This window comes from Phymastichus coffea, unplaced genomic scaffold (genome assembly GCF_024137745.1).
Source record: "Phymastichus coffea isolate CEN01 unplaced genomic scaffold, Cenicafe_Pcof_1.1 PCOF00031, whole genome shotgun sequence".
Classification (NCBI taxonomy): domain Eukaryota; kingdom Metazoa; phylum Arthropoda; class Insecta; order Hymenoptera; family Eulophidae; genus Phymastichus; species Phymastichus coffea.
This window is the reverse complement of record NW_026706842.1, coordinates 2,676,382-2,697,563: the sequence shown is the minus strand read 5'-3', so window position 1 is coordinate 2,697,563 and position 21,182 is coordinate 2,676,382. Positions and strand designations below refer to the sequence as shown.

Sequence of the window (21,182 nt, the reverse complement as noted above, 5' to 3'; positions counted from 1 at the left end):
TTGTATTATTCTTTTCTTATGTAAGATATATGTTGATAAAAATGTTCGTGAATATTAAAAAAGTTCGCAAGGATTCCAGTTAAAATCACTAAAATCGAATCATACTTTTTGTTCATAGTTTGAGCTAGCATTTAGTTACAACAATTTTCAATAGTGATATGGATAGTGATTAAAACCCGATTTTTAAGCGGCCTTCAGTGATTTAACTTTTTACATTACTTACAAGGAATCCTTGAATATATGACTTTTAAGATGATTTTGAATAGATGTTATCGTTAATTGTGGTGGTGCAAGGGATTAAATAGACGTTATTGACTTCTAGTTTCCTTACACCTTTCCGGAATTTCTGTAATTTTAACTTAAATTATGAGCTAAAGAACCCTACCTTGACTTTTAATAACTTTTTTTAATAAAAACTGGATTTTGTCCTATTTGCTCTTCTTATTTAGGATATATACGTTCAGTAGATGTGTACTAAAATTATATATCTTTAATAAAAAGAAGAAGAAGCTCTAGCACAGAACAAATTTTGTTTTATTCTTGATCTCTGGAAAATGAAATTTTTTTAAAGAATTCGTCTATATATAAAATAACTGAGTTATTAACAATTATATTATTGAATAACTCTAAGAAAAGTTTTTCAAAGCATATTCCACGTAGTTTTGTAGAATAGAATAATTAAAATTGTTGAATTTCGAAAAAAATTTTTGTTGTATGTGAACGTACTTTTTGGAGAAACTTGTAGTTAGAAAAGTATTTATTTTATCTTTCCAAAAAGTAATTATGACTCTATAAAGACAAATCATTCTATTACAAAAGACTTTTGTTATAATAACATTAAATAATAATAAAAAGTATTCACGGATTTTATATAAATAATAAGAAATTTTAACGCACAAACATTTTTCAGACAAACCGGTTTAAGCAAATCTACAATTATTAAATGTATTAATTGATCGTAAGCAATCAAGTTAATATAGGGCATTTTGAATAAAATACATATAAATAATCAGTCATATTTGAAGTAAATGTTCCAGCTCAAAGAAAAAATTCATTTTGCGCAAACTTTACTTAGCGAAACGAGAGTGCACGGCAGTAAGCGTTTCTCCCTCTTTCACTTCATCCACGAGGAGTTTCTAAGTTTGAAGGTAGGTGGCGTAGCATACTAGCGCTTGGAAAATCGATACTTATCGTCGTAACCCGCGAACTCACTGTCTGTGCAGTTTGCCTTTCGGGTGCATGAGATAAACAGCAGCGTAGTCCGAACCTTTGCTTGTAAACAGCAAGTATCATGATTCGATAGTTCGCTAATGCCCGTGGCAACGTCTGCAAAAAATTACATATTTCGCACGACTGGTTGATATCGAATAAGAATCATGGTAGGTGTTGACGATAGGAATATTGTCTTCAGAAAATAAGTATAGTGCACCGGGTTTCCAAATGGAACGTGAGTGCACTCGGAGAACACATTTAGGGCTGTTTCGATGAACATCTGAATATTTAAATTGAATCTTAATTTAGTAATATTTCTACATTTTTTCATAGTAACTTTCTTATTTATATCGAAAACCATTTGAGAATATTTTAAAACGATATTTAGAATTAGTTGAATAGAATTATAATTTTCTCTGTGTACAGTATGGGTTCGTAAATTATGCTTTGGAACTGCTGGTAGTAAAAACATTTGACAACGAAACATGGGAAGCTATAAAGTAAGTATTTATTTATAGTTTTATTTATAGTTTTACGTTATTTATTTATAGTTTCACGTTAAAATGAAAAGTAAATAATAGGAATAAAAAAAAGTATTGTAAATTACATATTATTTATCTAGACTATAATGGTTAGTATACGATTTTAATAAGTCAGATAGCCGTTGCATGAAACTTTGAACATGAATATTTATGTCTGTTCAATCAATTATAATTTATTCAATATATCATAGTTTTTATCGCAGTCTAATTTAGCGGTCAAGATTTTTTGTCGATAATAACTTATCTGAATCTTAATGCTTAAACTTCGCATATTTTTAAATATAATAGAATAATTTTATTCATTATTATACTCAGAGCATGTTACTTCTGGTAAAATAGCAGCTTTTTTGCGTACTGAACTTATTGAAAAGTGTAAAAGATGATTTATTTAAATTTTATAACATATATGCGTGCTGAAGGTTAGATAATGAAACTATGACTAATTAAAATTTGAAAATATGAATTAAAATAAATAATATTATGTATCAATTACATAGTTAAATTTGTAATCAATAAAATAGACATCTAAAACTTTTGGAAATTTGCTTATTTTCGAGTTTAAATGAATAAATAGTTTGATTGAGTCTAATTCTTCGAATGAATTTTTATAGTTTACTGCCGTGTATTTATTTTAATTGATAGAATATTGCGTTTATATTATCAAAACCTGTTAGTCCGAGTCATTCAAATTTTATGATTCTGTTAAGTTGTAATATTTTATCAAGAAACTATTTTTCGATATGAAATTTATAACCTATTATTTACTCTAAAAAATCCCATTAAATGTTTTATCCATTCTAATTTGTAGACATAACTAAATCTTGTAATTTTAAATGAATCACAGTTCTTTTGTGACATCGTGGCAACGACACAGCTTAGGTACGCCTGTGGCTTGGCGTAATCTCAGGGTTCCATTGTCGCCAGAACTGCGATTTCTCGCCTAAACTAGCATGGATCACTATCAAAACTTTTCGGAAAGGGAAAGTGTCACTATTTCTTATACGTCTGCCTTTTAGATTCCAATCGATCGTAGTAATTCAAAGACAAGACGTACCCAGGGCCCTATCTATAGTAGAACCTGGTTTCCCTATAAGGATCGTATCTCGAGCCTATCAATAGTAGTCTCTAGATACCAAGGAAAAGGATTTTTTTAGAGGTTCGCGAGCTAATTGACAGAGGTAGCAAAGAGGCAGAAGCAGACTACATAAATTTCTTTGGCTTACTACTTTATTTTGTTTTCTTTCGGGCACGATCTGGTACTCTAGTTATAGCTGGCTCTTTGGCTTCTCAGCTTGTCAATTGCTTCTTGGTGGCTTCTTGGTTCTCTTGGGCCCTTCTTGGTGGCGACACAAATGAATTTTTTCTTATATGGCCCTTTTTATATCCTGGGGGTGGTTGGGAGGCGAGTCCCTCTCTCATCTCCTCACTTTTAGGAAGAGTGGAACGAGAAGTCGCTGCTAATTGGTTTGCCAAGCTCTTTCGATTTTCCTTGTTTGGTCTCCGGACCCTAATTGGAGCGGGGGCGTGAGGAAAATTGTGGGCGCGGGCATCGGAGCGCGGGCCTTGACTCAAAAGATGGCTCTTAGAGTATCCTTTGCGCGCATTAATGACGCTTATTATTTATAAATGTTGATACGCAAGATTTTACAGTTTTAATCTTAATGATAACGATACTTATAGACTATTTTATGCTAACAACAAAAATACAACTTAAATTCGCTGTAAAATACAATTAACAAGTAATTTTTTACACAAAAATAGCGGGAAGAGCTTGCAAGCTCGCAAGCTTTGTTACAAATCTTCACTACAAGTTATTGTTATCTTAAACATGAAATTTTTATATTTATTAATTATATTGTTTTAATTAAATTGAATTAAACGGAAACTATATTTGAAAATTTGCGCATCTCAATAGGACATTTATGGAATATTCTTTAACCTAATTTCCAAGGATATTAATCCATCAAATCGCAGAAATTCCTATTAAAATAAAAAAATTCCGTTTTTCTTCTTTGTTTTCTGGCTGAACCAAGCCCCGGAGCGAAAATTCAATGAGAGATTTTGAACAGCCATAATTAGTTGCTACATAATATGTAAGTTAAATATTTGAATTTAGACAATTTTTGATTTCCATTTCATTCTATTGAATCATCTTAAAAGAAGAAAAATTCATTAGGAAAAGTAGAGAACAGGATGAAGTCGCAGTTTTATAGCCCTCTCCTCTTATCGACATGTGTACGCTTACCAGACACGTGTGCGGAGGCTGCATGTTCTTTGCATACGAGCGAAAAAGAGCGACGGGCGAAGGAATATAAAAAGAGGGTACCTAAGCCAGTACTAAGTTCGGTTTAGATTTTATTGCCACTTGGAAACTATATAGGAAAATTTTTGCTGTGACGGTTAACCTAGTCCCTCCTTCTCACGGGTAAAAGGTTCTCATTCCGTTCTTGGTCTTAATTCTAAGAAATAAAAAAGTTTTACAATTAGAGTATTTGATCCGTCGTCACACTTTCAATAAACTATGATAATAAATAGAAATACTGCTACAAATGTTTTTATATAAATATGTAAAAAATATACTAACTATCAAAATAGTTGTCTAAAATAAAAAATGTAATTATCATATTTTAGAAAAGATGCAGCTGTCAATATGGAAGGTCAGTTTCTTGTACGTCAGATTTACGAGGATGAAGTTACATACAACATCATTGGCGCTGCTGTCAAACGACTCAGTAAGTTATGCTTGATAATAATTATTATAAAATTGTTGCTTTTATTTTTGCTCAAAATTCGAATAACTTTACATGACATTAATTTTTTTATAAATATTAAAAATTTGAAAAATAACACTTACAAACTCTATTAAGCGTGAGTTGAAATATAAATAAGCACTTAAATATAATGCAAGGGTTTACAAATGTTAATCTAGTAGGGGTTATAAAGTCATTTTTTAGGACGTGTACAGTTGTGTTAGCACAGAATCGGGCGTACAAGTAAAAGTATCCGATTTGGTAGTAAATAATAAAAGGCCACATAAGTTATACCAAGGTATAACATTCTTAACCTCTAAATATATTACCGAATAATAGCGTGTTTGATTCTACTGACATCTAAGTGATTTGAAACTTAACTCTTAGAGTCATAGTGTCCTGACAATACTTTGGAACATCAGCAATATTAAATAAAGACTAAATTTAATCTTTAAATTACATAAATCGATTGAACTATCCATTCAATTCTCAATATCTACTAGGTTAAATTAATCTAGCCAAAATAAAAATTACTTAAAATTACGAAAATACGAATCCATATAAATTTGTGCTATCAATGTCCTCATAAAACTGCAACTCTAGGGATTAATAATGTATAATTATGACTTAAAACAATAATAATAATACGATATGGAATAAAAAATATTGCGTAGCGAATTGTAACACGTATGTCGGTATCGGTATTCTCATCATATATCGCTTTCCAAAAACATTTTGCCCCTGGAGCTCTCTCATCCTCAGCTCCAAGCATTTTCTCTCTCTTCTATCTATTCCCACACTAACAGCGGGGCCGTACCCTTTCTGGGCCTCTCGAATTGTTTTCCCTCATCGTGCTATAACAGTTCTGGCTTGACCCTTCTAACTGCCACATGTGGATTTAACTCAATTAATTGAAAAAAATGAACGGATACTTCGGGGAATCCAACCCTTGTCCTATGGTTCCACAGCCCAGCGTTCTACCACTTGAGCCACAGCAGTTCATGCCTCTTTCTAGTTCTTACTGTCTATATTAGATACATATACTGTCGAAATGATATGTCTATAATATACAGCTGTTAATTAAGGGCGGGGGGGGGGTCAAGTAGTGAATACATACATTAAATTGAAGAATTTTTTTATTGATAAAAACATATCTTATGCTACAAATCCTTTATTTAAAAAATCGTTATAAAAATCCTTCAATGATTTTATTGATTTCTTTCCACTCCATGCAGTAACCATTGGTGTAAAACTGTTTCATTTATTTAACGTTTTGATGTGTGTACGTGGTTATATATTTACCGTTATGATTAGGATACGTAGTAACTGATTTAATATTTTAAAAAGGGAAATATCCCAAATCATTCAAGCTGGAAACTTTGACACCGTATCGTTTTAGATAACGATAGATAGATCTTTTTTAGATCACCGCAAACGAAAATTTTAGTAGCATCTTTGAGTGTATTTTGAATCACAAATTTGTGCTCTGAGTATTCGAGATTACCAAAGTCCCATTCTAATTCATGGATGTAGAATTCCAACTATAAATTCTGATGTTTATATTTCTCAGTTAATCTTCATTGTAATTAAGCGGAAGTATCGCTAGCTCCTTCACGGCATACATTTTTCCAGGCAACATAAAGCCTTGCATATCCACTATATATAATCCATTATGACAGTTACTGCGAGCAAGCCGCTACTGAACTGATTATGGGTAGAATCAACTATTTAATATATCCACCCTCACTCCTTAAATAAGTTTCTTTACATTCCTACTTATTGGATTGTATTAAACAATACGAGCATGCAAAGAGACAATATGCTATAATTCCTTCAGGAATATTTTCTCTTATTTTAAACTCCAAGTGCGTATTCACTGCAGACTTCTTCGATGTCTTATTTTGTTTAAAGCAATTAATGACAATGAGCGGTACTTGATTTATGAAGGTAGATTTTGTTCAGCATCGGTTCATAATCTTTACAGTAGTATGCCTTTTGTCAAACGGCATACATGTTGTACAATATTGCAAACTGATATTTATTTATATCAATATTAAGATCACCATGCAGATAACACTGAAAGTTGATGAATATCACATTACTGATGCTGCAATGATCAAATACGCTAGCATAAACGTTTGGAATATTTTTTTTTAGATTGAAAAGACAAGATGACTTAACGTGATTTTTCCGATTGATTTACAGTTTTGACGGTCTATACATGACTTGTGTTCACAGGTAGCATTAGATACTTGTGTAATTCCCAACTCATATAATTAAAATGTTTCTTTTTCTTTTCAGAAGATCATAGATGAATTATGTGAATATTGGATACAGTAACACACGGCATAAACCATTCGATACGTATTATATCGATTTTGAAATTTTCGATGACTGATTCTAAATTCACTAATTTTGTTGTCTGGATAACAGCATTTAAATCACTGCCCGATCGTGTAAGAATTAGTTCATGTTTCATGTTTACTAACACTTTGCGGTAATCTTTAGCAAATCCGAGAATGAAGCTTAAAGGAATGGCAACGTCAAAGTATTGATTCTCGTTGATTATATTCTGGTTCTTTTAATTTATTATCTATTACCGAATTTAACTGTCGTTGCATAGTACAACTTGCGCTTACTTGCAACCTTAACAATTAAGACGCCGATGGTTGAATTGCACGACGCCGATTGTGTTGCTTGCAAACCAGTCAATCTGGTTGTGTCTTGTGGTCTTTCATTAACGAGAAAACCCCATTGGTGAGATGACAATCGTTCAATAAGTCTTTAGAAAAAGATAAAATAAAATTAATTTTTGGTAAATTTTTTTCATTTTATTATTTGTTTTTAAGTCTATAAATTTTTCCAAGCGTTTTTCCAAAATTTTTAAGCGGTACAAAAAGTAAAATTTCTTAAACTTTAACTAGCTACAGCAAGTTCACTGGCCCTGTGCGCGACACTCTTCTCGCTGGACCGCAGCGACCAAATATGGCTCTATTAGATGAGTATACGAGTACATGCTTACGGCGGGCGCGGCAGCGCCGCGAGGAAGAGAACGAGTGCGAGAAGAGCGAGAGAGAGAGAGAGAGAGAGAGCGACGAAGGAAAATTTCAGCGTAAAGAAAGCGGTGCGTGCAGCGGCGAGGATCGTCCGTCGCGGAAGAAATAACAATGGATAGTGAGGTGTGAGTTTGAAGAGAAAGACATACGCCTAAGATCGATTAGTAATCGACGTCACTAATTTGTGTCTGAGAATTGAGTCCATCATCGTGTGGAAGGCAACAGACGGCAATCATCTATTTGAGAATGAAGAAGGCTGGGATCGATCTAATAGATATCATAATTCCATAGCTACGGAGATCGGGACGTGCCTCCACCGTCTCCATACTACGACGTCTCTGCCCAGACAGCTGTTGTCACCGGGGATTCACTTTCGTAGGTACCGTCTCTGCTCCTGTGAGTTGCGAGTACCCGGTGGGTAGCTCTCTTAAGCATCATTTTACTCAATCGCGCCAACTCTCGCTCGTCTACAACCGCCGTTATTGCTTTATTTAATTCGTAGTTATCGCGCACTGACGTTGAACGAATTCGCAATATAAAAATAACATAAACGGTTTATACGTAAAAAATTATTTGTAAATATTATAAAGTAAAATGAAAAATCTAGTCAAATTAGTAGTTATAATATAATACATAACAATCCAAAAACGCATAGTAAATAGCAAACAAGAAGTCACACAACATAAGTCATATTCTATCATCGCTCGGAACTCACTTTTTCTATTGCTAACGATAAACAAAAGTTGTTTATTTTGATAAACGATAAAAAAGAAACAATTTAATGGATCTGACTGAAATTTTAGCAGCAATCTAGATAGAAGTGATGCCTTGTACACCACCTTTAAAAACTTATTGAACGATCCCTGTACCATTTAATGAGCGTGGGGATGAATTTATTTATGATCGAAGAACTGAACTTCTGAAACCAAGTTGACCTTACGATGGAAAGGTATATCAGGGCAGGAGATGTAAAATGTACTAGGGAAAGTTTGGTGCCTTGGGGTACACCGACGATGACGACTTGGAGGTGAGAAAGTTTTTCTGACGTGGGTTCGGAAGAACTAAATAGGAAGAAAAGATTTCATTGAACCTACAAGGTAGTGGGGACAATCGAGTTTCACTAATTTAAAAATAAGACTATAGTGTCAAACTGTATCAATGGCTTCTTTGATATCCAGCAAAAGTATAACACTGTGTTGGCATATGTTAAACTTATCGGCGATAAGTTCAGAGACGCGAAAGAGATGATAACACGTCCCATCTCGATGTCTAAAACCGTGTTGAAAGTCTAGGAGAATATTCTTCTTAATGAGTTTATTGAGACGGTTAATAATAATGATAGTTTCAGTAACTTTGCTTAAAGTAATGAATAAGCTGATGGATCTGTAGTTGAAAGCTTGATTGACGGGTTTGCCTGGTTTCGAAAAATAGATAGGGATAAATAGGGATAAAATCCATGTCAGGGTCTTTATTATTTTTGAAAAACTTGATGGCTTTCGACATGTTAGGTTTTTTAAGACTCTGTGACTTCATCATAAAAGGGCAATCAACGAAAATAACGAAAATAAGATTTAGAGTGCATTGCTCTTTTATGGAGTCGGCGAAGATTTTAGTCTTGTTTTCGCCAATGAAGCAACAAAACCCATTGCTCGAAAGCGAAGACGATGAGGGGACTCGGTTGCGGAGTAACTTAATTCTTTTCCAGGAACGTTTGCGATGTGATTCAGCTTTAACAATGTATTTATTGAATCTGGAGTTGCGAATGGACTGAAGGGCTAATTAGAGTTCGCGTTTAAATTCATTAAGTTTGGGACGAAGGGCAGGGTCACTGCAATGTTGCAAACACATTCTAAAAGAGTTCTTTTTCTGAATGAGGGAGTGAATATTGGGGGGTAAAGTGGACTTATTTTGCAAAATAGGGGTAGTGCTCCTAGAGAGTAGCACTGTTTCTTTAATTATCTAAGTTGGATTAGAGTTTCAATCGCAGTATCGATATCCGACATCGAGCGGATTTCACTACATTTGAACGAAGTGCGTTCGAGTCAGAGTCAGACAGTGCCAATCGATTTCTTTTATTTCAGTGGAAGCGTAGAGTGCTGCGCGACCATAAAATTTTTCAGAAGACCGAGATAAGATCGGAATTGAGAAGAGCGTGTTAATGGCTCTTTTTATATGGAGATATTTTTAGTTAGAAAAATATCAATAATGGTTGAGCATTTGTTTGGATCCTCAGAGAAGTGACTAGGAGACTAGAAGATCTACCGGTGTTTCGTTAATCGTTTTTAACTGATTGTCAGAATTCTCATCATCTGCGTCCATATTATCAAAATACCATATATCAATAAATTTTCAAAAATTTTATTCCTTATTAGAAATTCATTTGATAGATACATTTACATTTTATTTGCCTTCAGACATTACTCAAGAGAAATTATTAGGATTCTGTAATTAAGTTAGGCGTTGTATTGAAAAAGGAGATTTTTGTGTCCAAAGGCTACCACAAGAAATAATAGCTTATGAAATAGTACATTACGCTATTAGAGATATTAAGCTATTAGTAAAGTAGACCTTGTATTCACTATGTGAGGCGTTCACACAGTGCGTGTTTGCCTCTTTAATCCCGAATCACGTATAAACTTTTCCTGATATCCCCGTAAAAGAGTATTGTTGCATCCCCAGCAAGCAACACAAAAGGATTGATTCTCTATATATAAAGTGCATTGTATACACCAGATGTGCTGTTTTACCGCGTAAGACTAAGATGAGGTACTCTACTCTAAGCTGTCCATGAGGTTTTGTGCTCTCTGCTAAGAAGGCGTAGTTTTCTTTACACGAAGTATGTGGAAAACAGATTTATAGAACAATTTTTGTAATTTAGGTTACAAATTCTGCCTAATTAAGAAGAGATAAAATAAGAATGCAAGAAAGAAAAAAGGATGAAAATACTAGAATCCTCGAAAAGCTTTTTACAAATTCTAGTGATTTGTGTTTTCTTCTAAAGAACTTCTGATGATTGGGCGATCTATTAAACCCTTCAATACTAAAAAATAAAGATAGCATGTGCAATCTTCAACTTCTTACTTCTGTATTAAAGTTTGGTTACGTCTTTACCTTTTCCCAGACTTTGTTCACTGTGTTTTAAAAAACAAGTTACGCATTCCTCTATGTGTCACCTAATGCAAATACTACGAACAAATATCTACCAAATAAATACGAGGGTTGTTCAATAAATACTTAAAAAACCAAGATATATCGCATCAAAACTTATAATACGATAGCAAGCGTAACTCCTAACTAGAGTGCTGCCAAAATTTCAATCAGATTCATCAAGTGATTTCGTTTTTATCGTCGATCAAAATGAACAACTTCTGTTTATCGTTAGTAATGGAAAAAGTGAGTTCCGTGCGGTGATACATTTTTATTGAAAAGGTTTAACACGTAAAGAAATAAAAGCTGAATTGAATGGAATTCATAGTAAATCTGCCTCTTTGTTTGCAACTGTTCATATTTAAACTATGAGAGTTGCGTACTTTCTCTCCTCATTTATTTTCTCTCTCTCTGTCTCTCTCGTAGAGCTGTGGGACGTGCTTCGAGAGGGATTGGGATTTCTATAACCGGGGTTGGCTAAACTGGAGCGCAATACGTGTGTTCCGTTGTTTGGGAAAAACTCAACACGTGCGCTTTATGGTTCTACTCAGTCTTTTCTTACAAAACTTGATGGAGATACCACATTTAGACCGCTGCTGTTTACGGTCCTCTGACCCGAGTACTAATTATCACGGGAAATGTTCTTCCACCTCTAGTGTCGACAGGAAAATAAGGATAAAAGCCATACATCAGACAGACAGAGACCTCTGTCGATCCTCAACGAGATGTGATCTCTTTCTCTCTCTCTCTCAACTTGTGCGCTGATTTTGTTTTTGTTCTTTGATGCAAGTGTTTGGTCGAGCGCCTGCTTCTAGGGCCTCTTACTCTTTCGGCTGTGCCGTGTGCTTCCCTGAAATTTCAGACTTTAGTGCAAACAGCGTTGTGTATCCGCCCGAATTGGACTCTGACCAATAAAGCAGCTGTAGTGGTGCTCGCCCTGGCGCGAGTCCCGAATGCCTACCACCCACGCGGCTATTAGGCCCTTTTGGTTCACAAAGCAGCAAGGACTGATCATGTCTCCAAGACATCAGGGCTGCCTTCCGTAATATCTCCGTGGTACACACTTCCACACCATCGCTGTCGTAACAACGCATCAGCCGTTTTCTTGTAAGATCTCTCGACGTCGAATGTTCAACACCGTAAGTTTCGAAAGGTGCACGAAAGAAAGGCACTGCGTGCCTCTTGGCATTTAGTCATAGTTTTCTTGTAAATCATTGAATGGTACTGCGTATTTTCTAGCTTTCAGTGATTACTTATAATTCTCCTCAACTACCTACAACTAGGATTTTTTATGCCTATGCCAAGCCTTTCATTATTCGTTTAGATTTTTGATGAATCAAATCAGCCAATTAAAGGAATTTATAACATTATTAATTTATTACAATCCCCTTTTAACTATCGAACTTCGTTCGCGATTGAATATTAATGTACTATTTACATTAAAATACGTAAAACCAGTTTACAGCTGGATAAATGAGTTTAAACGACGCCCTGTAAAAGTGACTGTTCTAGAAATTCTTTTTTTCTTTTTTTTGTCGTACCAAGTTTATTTATAATCTGTCTTATATTTTAAGATAATAAGTAAATGTTATTGCTGTATGAAATATGTACATAAGATTTAGAAGAATACTCCAATGAGTATTCTATCTTTGTTTTAAAATGTGAAAAATAGATTAGGATATATTGATGCATTCATTTGTTCATGTTTCTCGAGTTTGATATTGGTAATAGATGTCTTGAGAAGTTTGCTGCTAAATTTATTTGGATGGTTATATATTTTGATGGTATATTTTTACATAGAATAAACGCAATCGTGCAATTGACTCTGATGCTATTTTGTCGCTTTTCCGATACAATCCTGAGAATTTTCTGCGTCGATACATAACTATCGATGAATATGGTTACACCACATACTCCAGAAACAAAGAAATTGTTAAAACAGTTGACTTTTGAAGGTGAACGGGATCCGAAGAAGGCAAAGACGGAGAAATCAACCGGGAAAGTGATGGCCACGGATATTTTGGCTGTATGCGGTATCATCTATGTTGATTATTTGGAAGAAGGAAATGACAATAACAAGAGAATATTATCCATCGTTGTTACATCGGTTAAGCAAAGAAATCAAGGAAAAACATCCTTATTTGGAGAAAAAAACGTCCTTTTTCATGAAGACAAAGCACGGGTGTACACCTACGTAGTTTTGATGGCAAAATTATGAAATTACAGTTCGAATAGTTACAGCATCCACCGTATTCACCAAATTTGACTCATAATGACTTTTTTTATTTTCAAACTTAAAAAAATGACTTGGTAGACGACCTTTTACGTCGAATTACGAAGTCATCGCCCAAACAAATGCCTATTTTGAAGTGCTTCCAAAATCTTAACGTCTGGAAAAATTTATAGAGCAAAAAAGAGATAAAAAAAGACATTTGTTTTTCTCTTTTTCGAAAGGCTTATTGAACGACCCTCGTATAATTTAGTTTGCCATTCCAACACTCGTCTGGGAGAGACTCATAATAATTAGTTAGGTAGCAAGATATCTGTCTTAACGTGCACAAATCTTTTTTGGGTCAAATCTAATGAAGTCTTCATTAAATTCGAAAATCTTTCCGTTTTATTTAGAGATACTTTTCAGTATACTTAAATTTTGAAAATAAAAAAATTTAATTTACGACATTACTAACGGTCTTTGTTTAATTGGGAATTTATTTAATCTGATAGCATTATTTTCTAATATGATTTTTTAACAAATTCTAATTAAAAAAAATTTATTCTTCCAATATTACAAATTCACTTAATAATCACTTAACCATATAGCTTACGTATTGTTCTTTCAAAATTGCTTTCGATAACTATATATATTTATAAATTCTTTGCACCTGTTAAATGTAGTTCTATGGTCACATAAATAGTTGATTAATCGGGTCGCTTTTATGGCAGACAACCGATAGGTGATAAAAAATAAGCAAAGGCATTGAGAAATAAAATAAAATGGTAATTTAACAACTAAAATAAAATAGATTTAGAAATGCAGAAGTTATTCGTTAATATTAGTTAGCGACACAGTTAAGATTCTCAGTCAGTTGATACCTATGATAGATTCGGCAAAGTCGGCGCATGATATGATTTCACGAAGAATTGTTGATTGTTCAGATGAACTTCCTCTCATCTGCAGAGCTAGTTTTAGATGAGGTCAAGTCTTCAAGAGAGACGAGGTATGAGTTCGTTAAGTCGCTTGCGCTTGTCCACATGTATACACACAAACGTATCCGTAAAATAAAAACTAGCGTTCATGTGTACGTCCGTACCTCGGTATATTTCGTCCGTTTACTATAGTGTACTAACATAAATTACAATCAATTTACCTTTATTTCCTTTTTTATTACTCTTTTTCCCTTATTTAATGTCGAAGAGTGTGAAATGTTAGTAATAATTATACAGGTTCTATATAATATTAATCTAATAGAAAATGAGAATTGATGAAAATCTTATCGATGAAAATATAAAAATATAAGTTATAATGATCATAATTAAGTTTTTTTGTTATCTCTTGTGTCTAATTCTGTAATGGTTCAGCTTAATTTCTTTAAATGATTCTTTTTATCCATAAAATCGATAGTTCAATTTTATGTTGATATATATCTCTGAACATTGCAAAACTATTCTTTTATATGCGTATCGATAAGTTGAACAAACAAATATATAAATGATAATATTTCAGAGATACCAGCTAATGAAATACTAGAATTGTTTGGAAAAATGTTTTTCGAATTTTGCCAAGACTCGGGTTATGATAAAATTCTTCAAGTACTTGGAGCAACGCCTCGAGATTTTTTGCAGGTATTGGTTTATTATTGAATAATTAATATGCGAATTTGTGCATATTTGTGGATAAAATTAAGGCATTGCTTTATTAGAAATTAGTTTTATGACTTCTGTGTAAAAAAAATCTTCCAGAAAAATTTGGCGAAAAACTGACTTTGATCACTATGCCAAACTTTTTACTTTAAATTTAAAAAAGCTTGAGAAAAATTCTAGCATATTTTTGCCAGACGGTTTATTTTTTTATTTTGTAAAGTTTCAGAAAAAAATTAGACTACGTTTTTTTCAGACATTTTACCTTACTTATACACTGTATGTTTTCCGACTTCAAAGAAGAACAATCGGTTTTGTATTTGTATGATATTCTTTTTATACATGAAAAAATATATTTTTTCAATCCATCACTACTAAAAAATAAAAAAACCAATGAAAAAATGTCTCATTCAGTATATTAGTACCATATAATATACCTTTTAAATTCCCTTTTATATTTAATAATTAATAAATAATTAGTTCAGAATAAAAAAAATTTCGATTATACTCGTATATGTCAGTCTTTATTATAAAATCAAAATTAAATCCAACATTAAAATAAATTATCTGGCATAGTGGTTAAAATCAGGCTTTGGCCATATTTTTTTGGAGCCACACTTGTACCAGACTCTTTTTCAGACGGATTATTGTGAATACTTATAACATGACATTTTTCTTTACTTGACTATTAAATTTAGTTTATAAATAAAATCAGTATTATTTGGTCATTTGCTATTTTCAATCTAATTTCCCGATTTACCAAAGCCATGTAGATTATTATACTTTACTATAAAATCGGGATGAAGTGACTAATGATCCCGTACAGTTTAATATGAAATTAGTAGAGCTTCATTTCATTAAATTTAATTTATCTTGAATCAATATTTAAATTATAGCTCGATCATTTGTATTGCGAAATTGATTAATAAACAGTTATGTCTGATATACAATAATGGTAATATTTTTAATAATACAGAATTTAGATGCTCTTCATGATCACTTGGGAACACTGTATCCCGGAATGCGAGCACCATCATTCAGATGTACGGAAAGATCAGAAGATGGAGCATTGATTCTTCACTATTATTCTGATAGACCTGGTCTGGAACATATTGTCATCGGAATAGTTAAGGTAATTTTCAAAGCTATCTTTCATAAATAAAAAATACAAATATTTCTAAAAGCTATATTTGAATAGAAAAAAACAATAATACGATTAGCCATGGTTAGATTGCTGTACTATATAGAATTCTGGCTTTTTGTAACAATTTATATTATATTTTTAGCTTGATTAAGTGATGAAGTATTAAGAGGTAATTAATTCATTACTAATTATAATCTGTTAAATATTTTAAAGTTCGTTTTTTAGTTTTATATTTCTGTGGAGTTACTCAAATTACAAAAGCATTTTTTAAGTTACTTAACGCCAAATTCGACAAATAGTGAACCGGCAATTGTATCCATTGGGCTATAATTTTCAATTGATCCTTAAAGGTCGATAATATAAAGGTTCTTACAAGATGTGTGTGTGTGTGTGTGCGCGCGCGCACACGTGTGTGTGTGCACCCGCATAACTATACAGTTTGATTTACTCTGACCTATGAGAGATTAATAAAGAACTTGCGCTACGACACTAAGCTTTAATGCATCTTTATTCTATTAGACAGTAGCGAAAAAGCTCCATGGTACTGATGTAGATATGCAAATTTTTAAAACTAAAAATGAATGCGATCATGTACAGTTTCTGATTACTGAACAATCAGATCCTGGTGTCGCCCCTAAACCTATGATTGCTGATCTCGAATGTCTTTCCGTAGGTAAGTTCAATATTTTGCTTTATTACAAATATTTTACTTTGATTTATTAAATATGTAATTAATTTTGTTGTTTAAGAACCAAAAGTTAGTCCGGCCACATTTTGTCGAGTGTTCCCTTTTCATTTGGCGTTTAATCGGGACCTAACTATAGTACAAACTGGATGCACTATCACACGAGTTATTCCTCAAGTTTGCAATGAAAACTGTAAATTAAACGATATACTGCTAACAGTAAGTTAAATATTTCACAATCAAACGTTCTTTTTATCACCAATACATAGAACTTAAACTTATCGTATAATAGATATCTTAGAATAATTTTTTTAAATTAAGTATGTAATGAAATATCTCATTCTATTGATTACATAAGTTTACAAGGTTTGTTGCAAGAATACCAGCAGCGCATCTCAATGCTTTTGATAGGTCTATAATTATATAATGTATTTTCTATGTATAACCTTGAATCTCTATACTCCAATTTTTTTAATCCTCGATCCAGAAACCTTGCTATTCGTTCCTTATTCCTGCAGTTCTTGAATTTAAATTCTCGTTACTCGTTAACCCGAACCCAACCCACTTTTCGTAATTCCTCGAGTCCGGTCACCTGCAATTCTATAACCCCATACCTTAACTACTTCAAAGCTAGAAATTTTCCTTCTCAGTACACAACATTTCTAAAATAATCTACGGTGATGCTTTGATTAAAAAAATGTTATGATGTTTTTCTTGTGTGAATTAATATACAAAGTGAGGATAAAAGATGGAGACATCTGAAGATTTTCTGCGGAAAATTTGTAAACTTCAATGATGTTTCTTTTGTAATTTTTTCCATTCTTTTAAATAAAGTATTCAGTCTTTAGAATTAATCCTATTAAATATGAGGATTACTTTTATTAAATAATTAGACGCTAATTAAAAAAGAGACTATAGTTTATTCATACAGAGAAATTGGATATGAGCGAATTGACGGTTAACAGAAGTGTCACTTGAACGAATTAAGAAACCGAATTAATTCATTGAACGCGATTACCTTAAGCGAAGTTCAATTGTAATTATATTAATAGACTCGTCCGAAGAGATTAAAGTATAGTAACGTAAGTTGATCGATTCTTTCACAACAATTTCAAAGATAATAAACGTATTTCCTTGTTATCGTTGCTACGATACTGCTACCAAATTGTCATTATTTTAAAGCATTGTTGCACTTATATATAAACAATATGATTGTGTTCGGTGTTCTGGACGGACGTGTTCCACTCGTATACCTGTATAAAGGTAACAGGCCCGAGACTCGGCACACACCCTTGTTGGGATGGATGCTGCGTGTCGTTTGGGCCGTCGCGGCGGCGACGATAGCGATGTCAAGTGAAACTCCTAAACTTTGGTTTGGCTGACGACTAGGAATGTTGCTAAGGTAAGTCTTAGCAGCCTTTAGTCTAGAATTTTGTAAGCCGCCCTTTGCGTCATTTTCATATTATTTATATTTTCATATTATTTATAATCTATTATAATTTTATTTTTACTAAATATTTTAACTAAAGAATTAAAATTTTTTTTTAAAGAAGATATTTTAACTAAAGAATTAAAGTGTAATTATAATATAAGTATTTATTTTTTGTAATACTACCACTCAACCTCACCCCTTTCAACAGTAGGCCCCACGGTATGACAACTATGTCTTCGGCTCTGTCGATTTTTATTTTGTGTAGAATACACAGAATAATAGAGAATGAAATTGATAGATAATGATAGAGAATGAATAATAGAGATGATGGAAAAGCATAGAACTTGATTGTTTCCCTTGAGGCTGTAAAGGCGTCTACAGCTATAGAGACGGGATTTTTTTTTCACGATATATATTGTTCGCACTTTTTATTGCCTTTTGAAGCATATAACTCTATTTTAGGGTCATCGACACGTTCCAGGATTTGTTAAAATGCGTAATCTACAAACTCTCATTTCGTATCTTTAAATTGGATGCGCGATTCGTCTGTTAAGGTATTCTTTTCAGTATTTATGTACGATGCGAATGTCCAGATATCACGTTTTTCGTACCATGACCAAATTTCACTACTTAAGCGCGCTAGTTTTTCATTTTGTACACCACTCATTTTGTTTATGTTAGCGATCGCAGTCATGTTGTCTACGTGCAGCAAGATTTTCAAAAAGTTTATGTGTTCTACCAAAAGTTTATGTATAGTTCAAAAAATGTTATATATTCTTCTATATTGTTTTCGACCCATCATCCATTCATACGTTCGCCTTCACAGACTGCAATGCAGACTATTAAGGACGTGTCTATATCATAAATGCTTGCCATAAAAATTATTTTTTCCTATAAAAGCAGTAGTTGTTTTCTTATCTTCCATCTGAAAGTAATGGAATTTCATTTATTGATTAAAGTTTTCCAAATTTAAAATGAAACGTTTACTGTCATAGGATATGTCTCAAAAAAAAGGAAGAAACAAATCGATTTTTGTACAGTTTACATTCTGATATAGCTTCTTTTTCAATTTTTGAATCAGTTGTTATATAACTAATTTGCAATGATTAAAATATGACTTAAAAAATGTAGGTTTATAGGAATGTGTTTTTGTATTACACGAAATTTATGGGGATTTTATAACTTTTATTTTATTCGTGAATAACTTTGTCATTGGTTAATTTTTGCTATTCAGTTAGAAAAAATTGCTTAAGCGTCAAGCAATTTTACTCCTATTTATCGATGGAATCAGTGTTGATGATGTTGAGGACGTCTCTCACATGAATGATGTTTCTATTGATTCATTTTCAAATATTGCGACTGATACGACTGTTGGTATTGCCTTTTGGTAGGGCTTCTAGAGTTTAAATAGTTAAAAATTGTAACGCGGGGAATGATGTGCAAATAGCGACATTAGTTTAAACGCGTGTGAACATAAAATATTATTGTAATTAATAATGTGTCTTAGTTATTAGAAAAAAGGATTTCGTGTTCATGGGTGCCGGTCAGAATAGCCACAATAATATGTAAATTCTACGTCAGTCATCGTCATTTCGACTGGCATCTCCTTCGCTAGTTCGTCTTTCATGACGAGCATGATCGTTGCAAAGTATCATGCAAACCATGAGCTCTACAGCTTGGAGGTTTTCACCGAGACTGTTTTGACCTCCTTGGAATGGTCGCACAGTTCGGATATCGAGCAAGAGTGAAACCGAGACTGCCCAGCAACCCATGAGCAGGGCAAGAGAAAGAGTGATTGCGTGGGTTTATTTTGGACCTCAAAGGCAATACCTACGACTATGATGCTACGGAGCAGGGAGCGCGCAGCAAAACAAGGGGTGGGCCACTGAGTGAGAGGGAAAAACGAGAAAAATAAATACTTGATCTCGAGTTCTCGAACAAGCAGGTTCCGCTATCATTATTCTTGTGAGCGTTTAAAAATTTATATGTTCTACCAAAAGAATTTTTTTAATAAATAAAATTAATGTATCTGTTCTAATAAATTTTTACTTTTTGCCTAAAAATTTATCAAGTTCATTCCTGCTCATAATAACCCAGATTCGGGAAAAGCGGGAAATTCTACGTTTAAATGATGTATCATATATGGGTTCAGTTGAACCAAGATCATTTTTTTCTCATTCTTTGCACCTAAATGCTTCGCGAAAGGTGAGGTTTAACAACAAATTTCCAAATAAAAGTTACTTGATTAGGAAGGGGCATATTATGATGACCTTGGCTCTGACCTTGAGTGTTATTTTCAAGGTTATTTCAAGGTTATCTTTAGTTATTTTACGGAAAACACTTAGTTTTGAACTTCGATTCTTTTATAGCGAAAAATTCTAGAGTCAAATAAGATATTCATTATCTGGTATATATGATAAATCATAAACGTAGAATTTCCCACTTTTTCCGAATCCAGGGTCAAAAATAGAAGTTCCTAATTAAAAAAACAAAGTTGACCTTGAACTAACCTTGAAAGATTCCTTCAAGGTCACAGGCAACGTTACTATAAAATGCCCCGCTCCAAGTCTATAGTACATTTTGCCTTAAACATTTTTCGCTAAACTTTACCTGGGCAGAAATATTCGGGTGGAAGGATTGAAATGGCTTATTCTGTATAAGCTAAATTACAGATTCAACACCGAGTAATTTTGCTTGGGCGTCAATATTGCTTGCATCTGAAACCGACAATATTATATATACCCTACCTACGAATTAGCAATAGTAGTATATCGTTCGTTATTCCGTTTGATGCTCATTAGAATGACAAACCATTCAAATTGACTGTAACTAGGAGATGGTCTACCGCATCGCATAATCCATTGTTCACATCATTTCGACCTGTTCATTGATGAAGTGATTGTCTACGTGTATTCTGATCGCGAACCCTATCGCGCGAATCATAAGAACGTATGGAGCCCAAACTAAAAAAACTTGAATAGGAGTTACTTCGGGTGGATAAGCGTTTAGCGTGTATAAAAACAATAATGATGTTTATTCCTATCATCCTTGCGATGATATCCTCTATGTCGAGAACGACGACGATGTTTTGTCGATGAATATATATATTTGACTTACCAGGTTTGTTAGGATCGCACAATAAAATATAATGATAATCCTGTAGAAGTACCAATGATAACAAGGAAATGCGTTGTTATCTTCATAATTATGGTGAAAGAATCGAGCAACTTACGTCACTATACTTTAATCTTGATAATAATCTTAATATAATTCTTCAAAAAGATAATATTATTCGAAATCTTATTCGAAATGCTGTATAATGTTTTTACAACAAAATAGAATATTGCCAGGAAATT

At 33.2% G+C, this 21,182-nt stretch overlaps 1 protein-coding gene across 2 annotated transcripts in view; it reads left to right on the top strand.

Annotated features, from left to right (window-relative positions):
- The first annotated feature begins 1,238 nt into the window (after window positions 1–1,238).
- LOC131663114 (guanylate cyclase soluble subunit beta-1) overlaps window positions 1,239–21,182 on the top strand; it is a 30,716-nt gene continuing 10,772 nt past the window's right edge. The window contains exons 1-7 of one of the 2 annotated variants that reach the window (XM_058933220.1): window positions 1,239–1,379; window positions 1,639–1,712; window positions 4,386–4,486; window positions 14,432–14,550; window positions 15,542–15,697; window positions 16,307–16,382; window positions 16,459–16,613. In XM_058933220.1, the coding sequence (XP_058789203.1) occupies window positions 1,377–1,379; window positions 1,639–1,712; window positions 4,386–4,486; window positions 14,432–14,550; window positions 15,542–15,697; window positions 16,307–16,382; window positions 16,459–16,613 (684 nt within the window). In that variant the 5' untranslated portion in view covers window positions 1,239–1,376. Of the gene's footprint in view, window positions 1,380–1,638; window positions 1,713–4,385; window positions 4,487–14,431; window positions 14,551–15,541; window positions 15,698–16,228; window positions 16,383–16,458; window positions 16,614–21,182 lie in introns of both variants that reach the window. The other variant, XM_058933219.1, reaches the window with a different exon arrangement.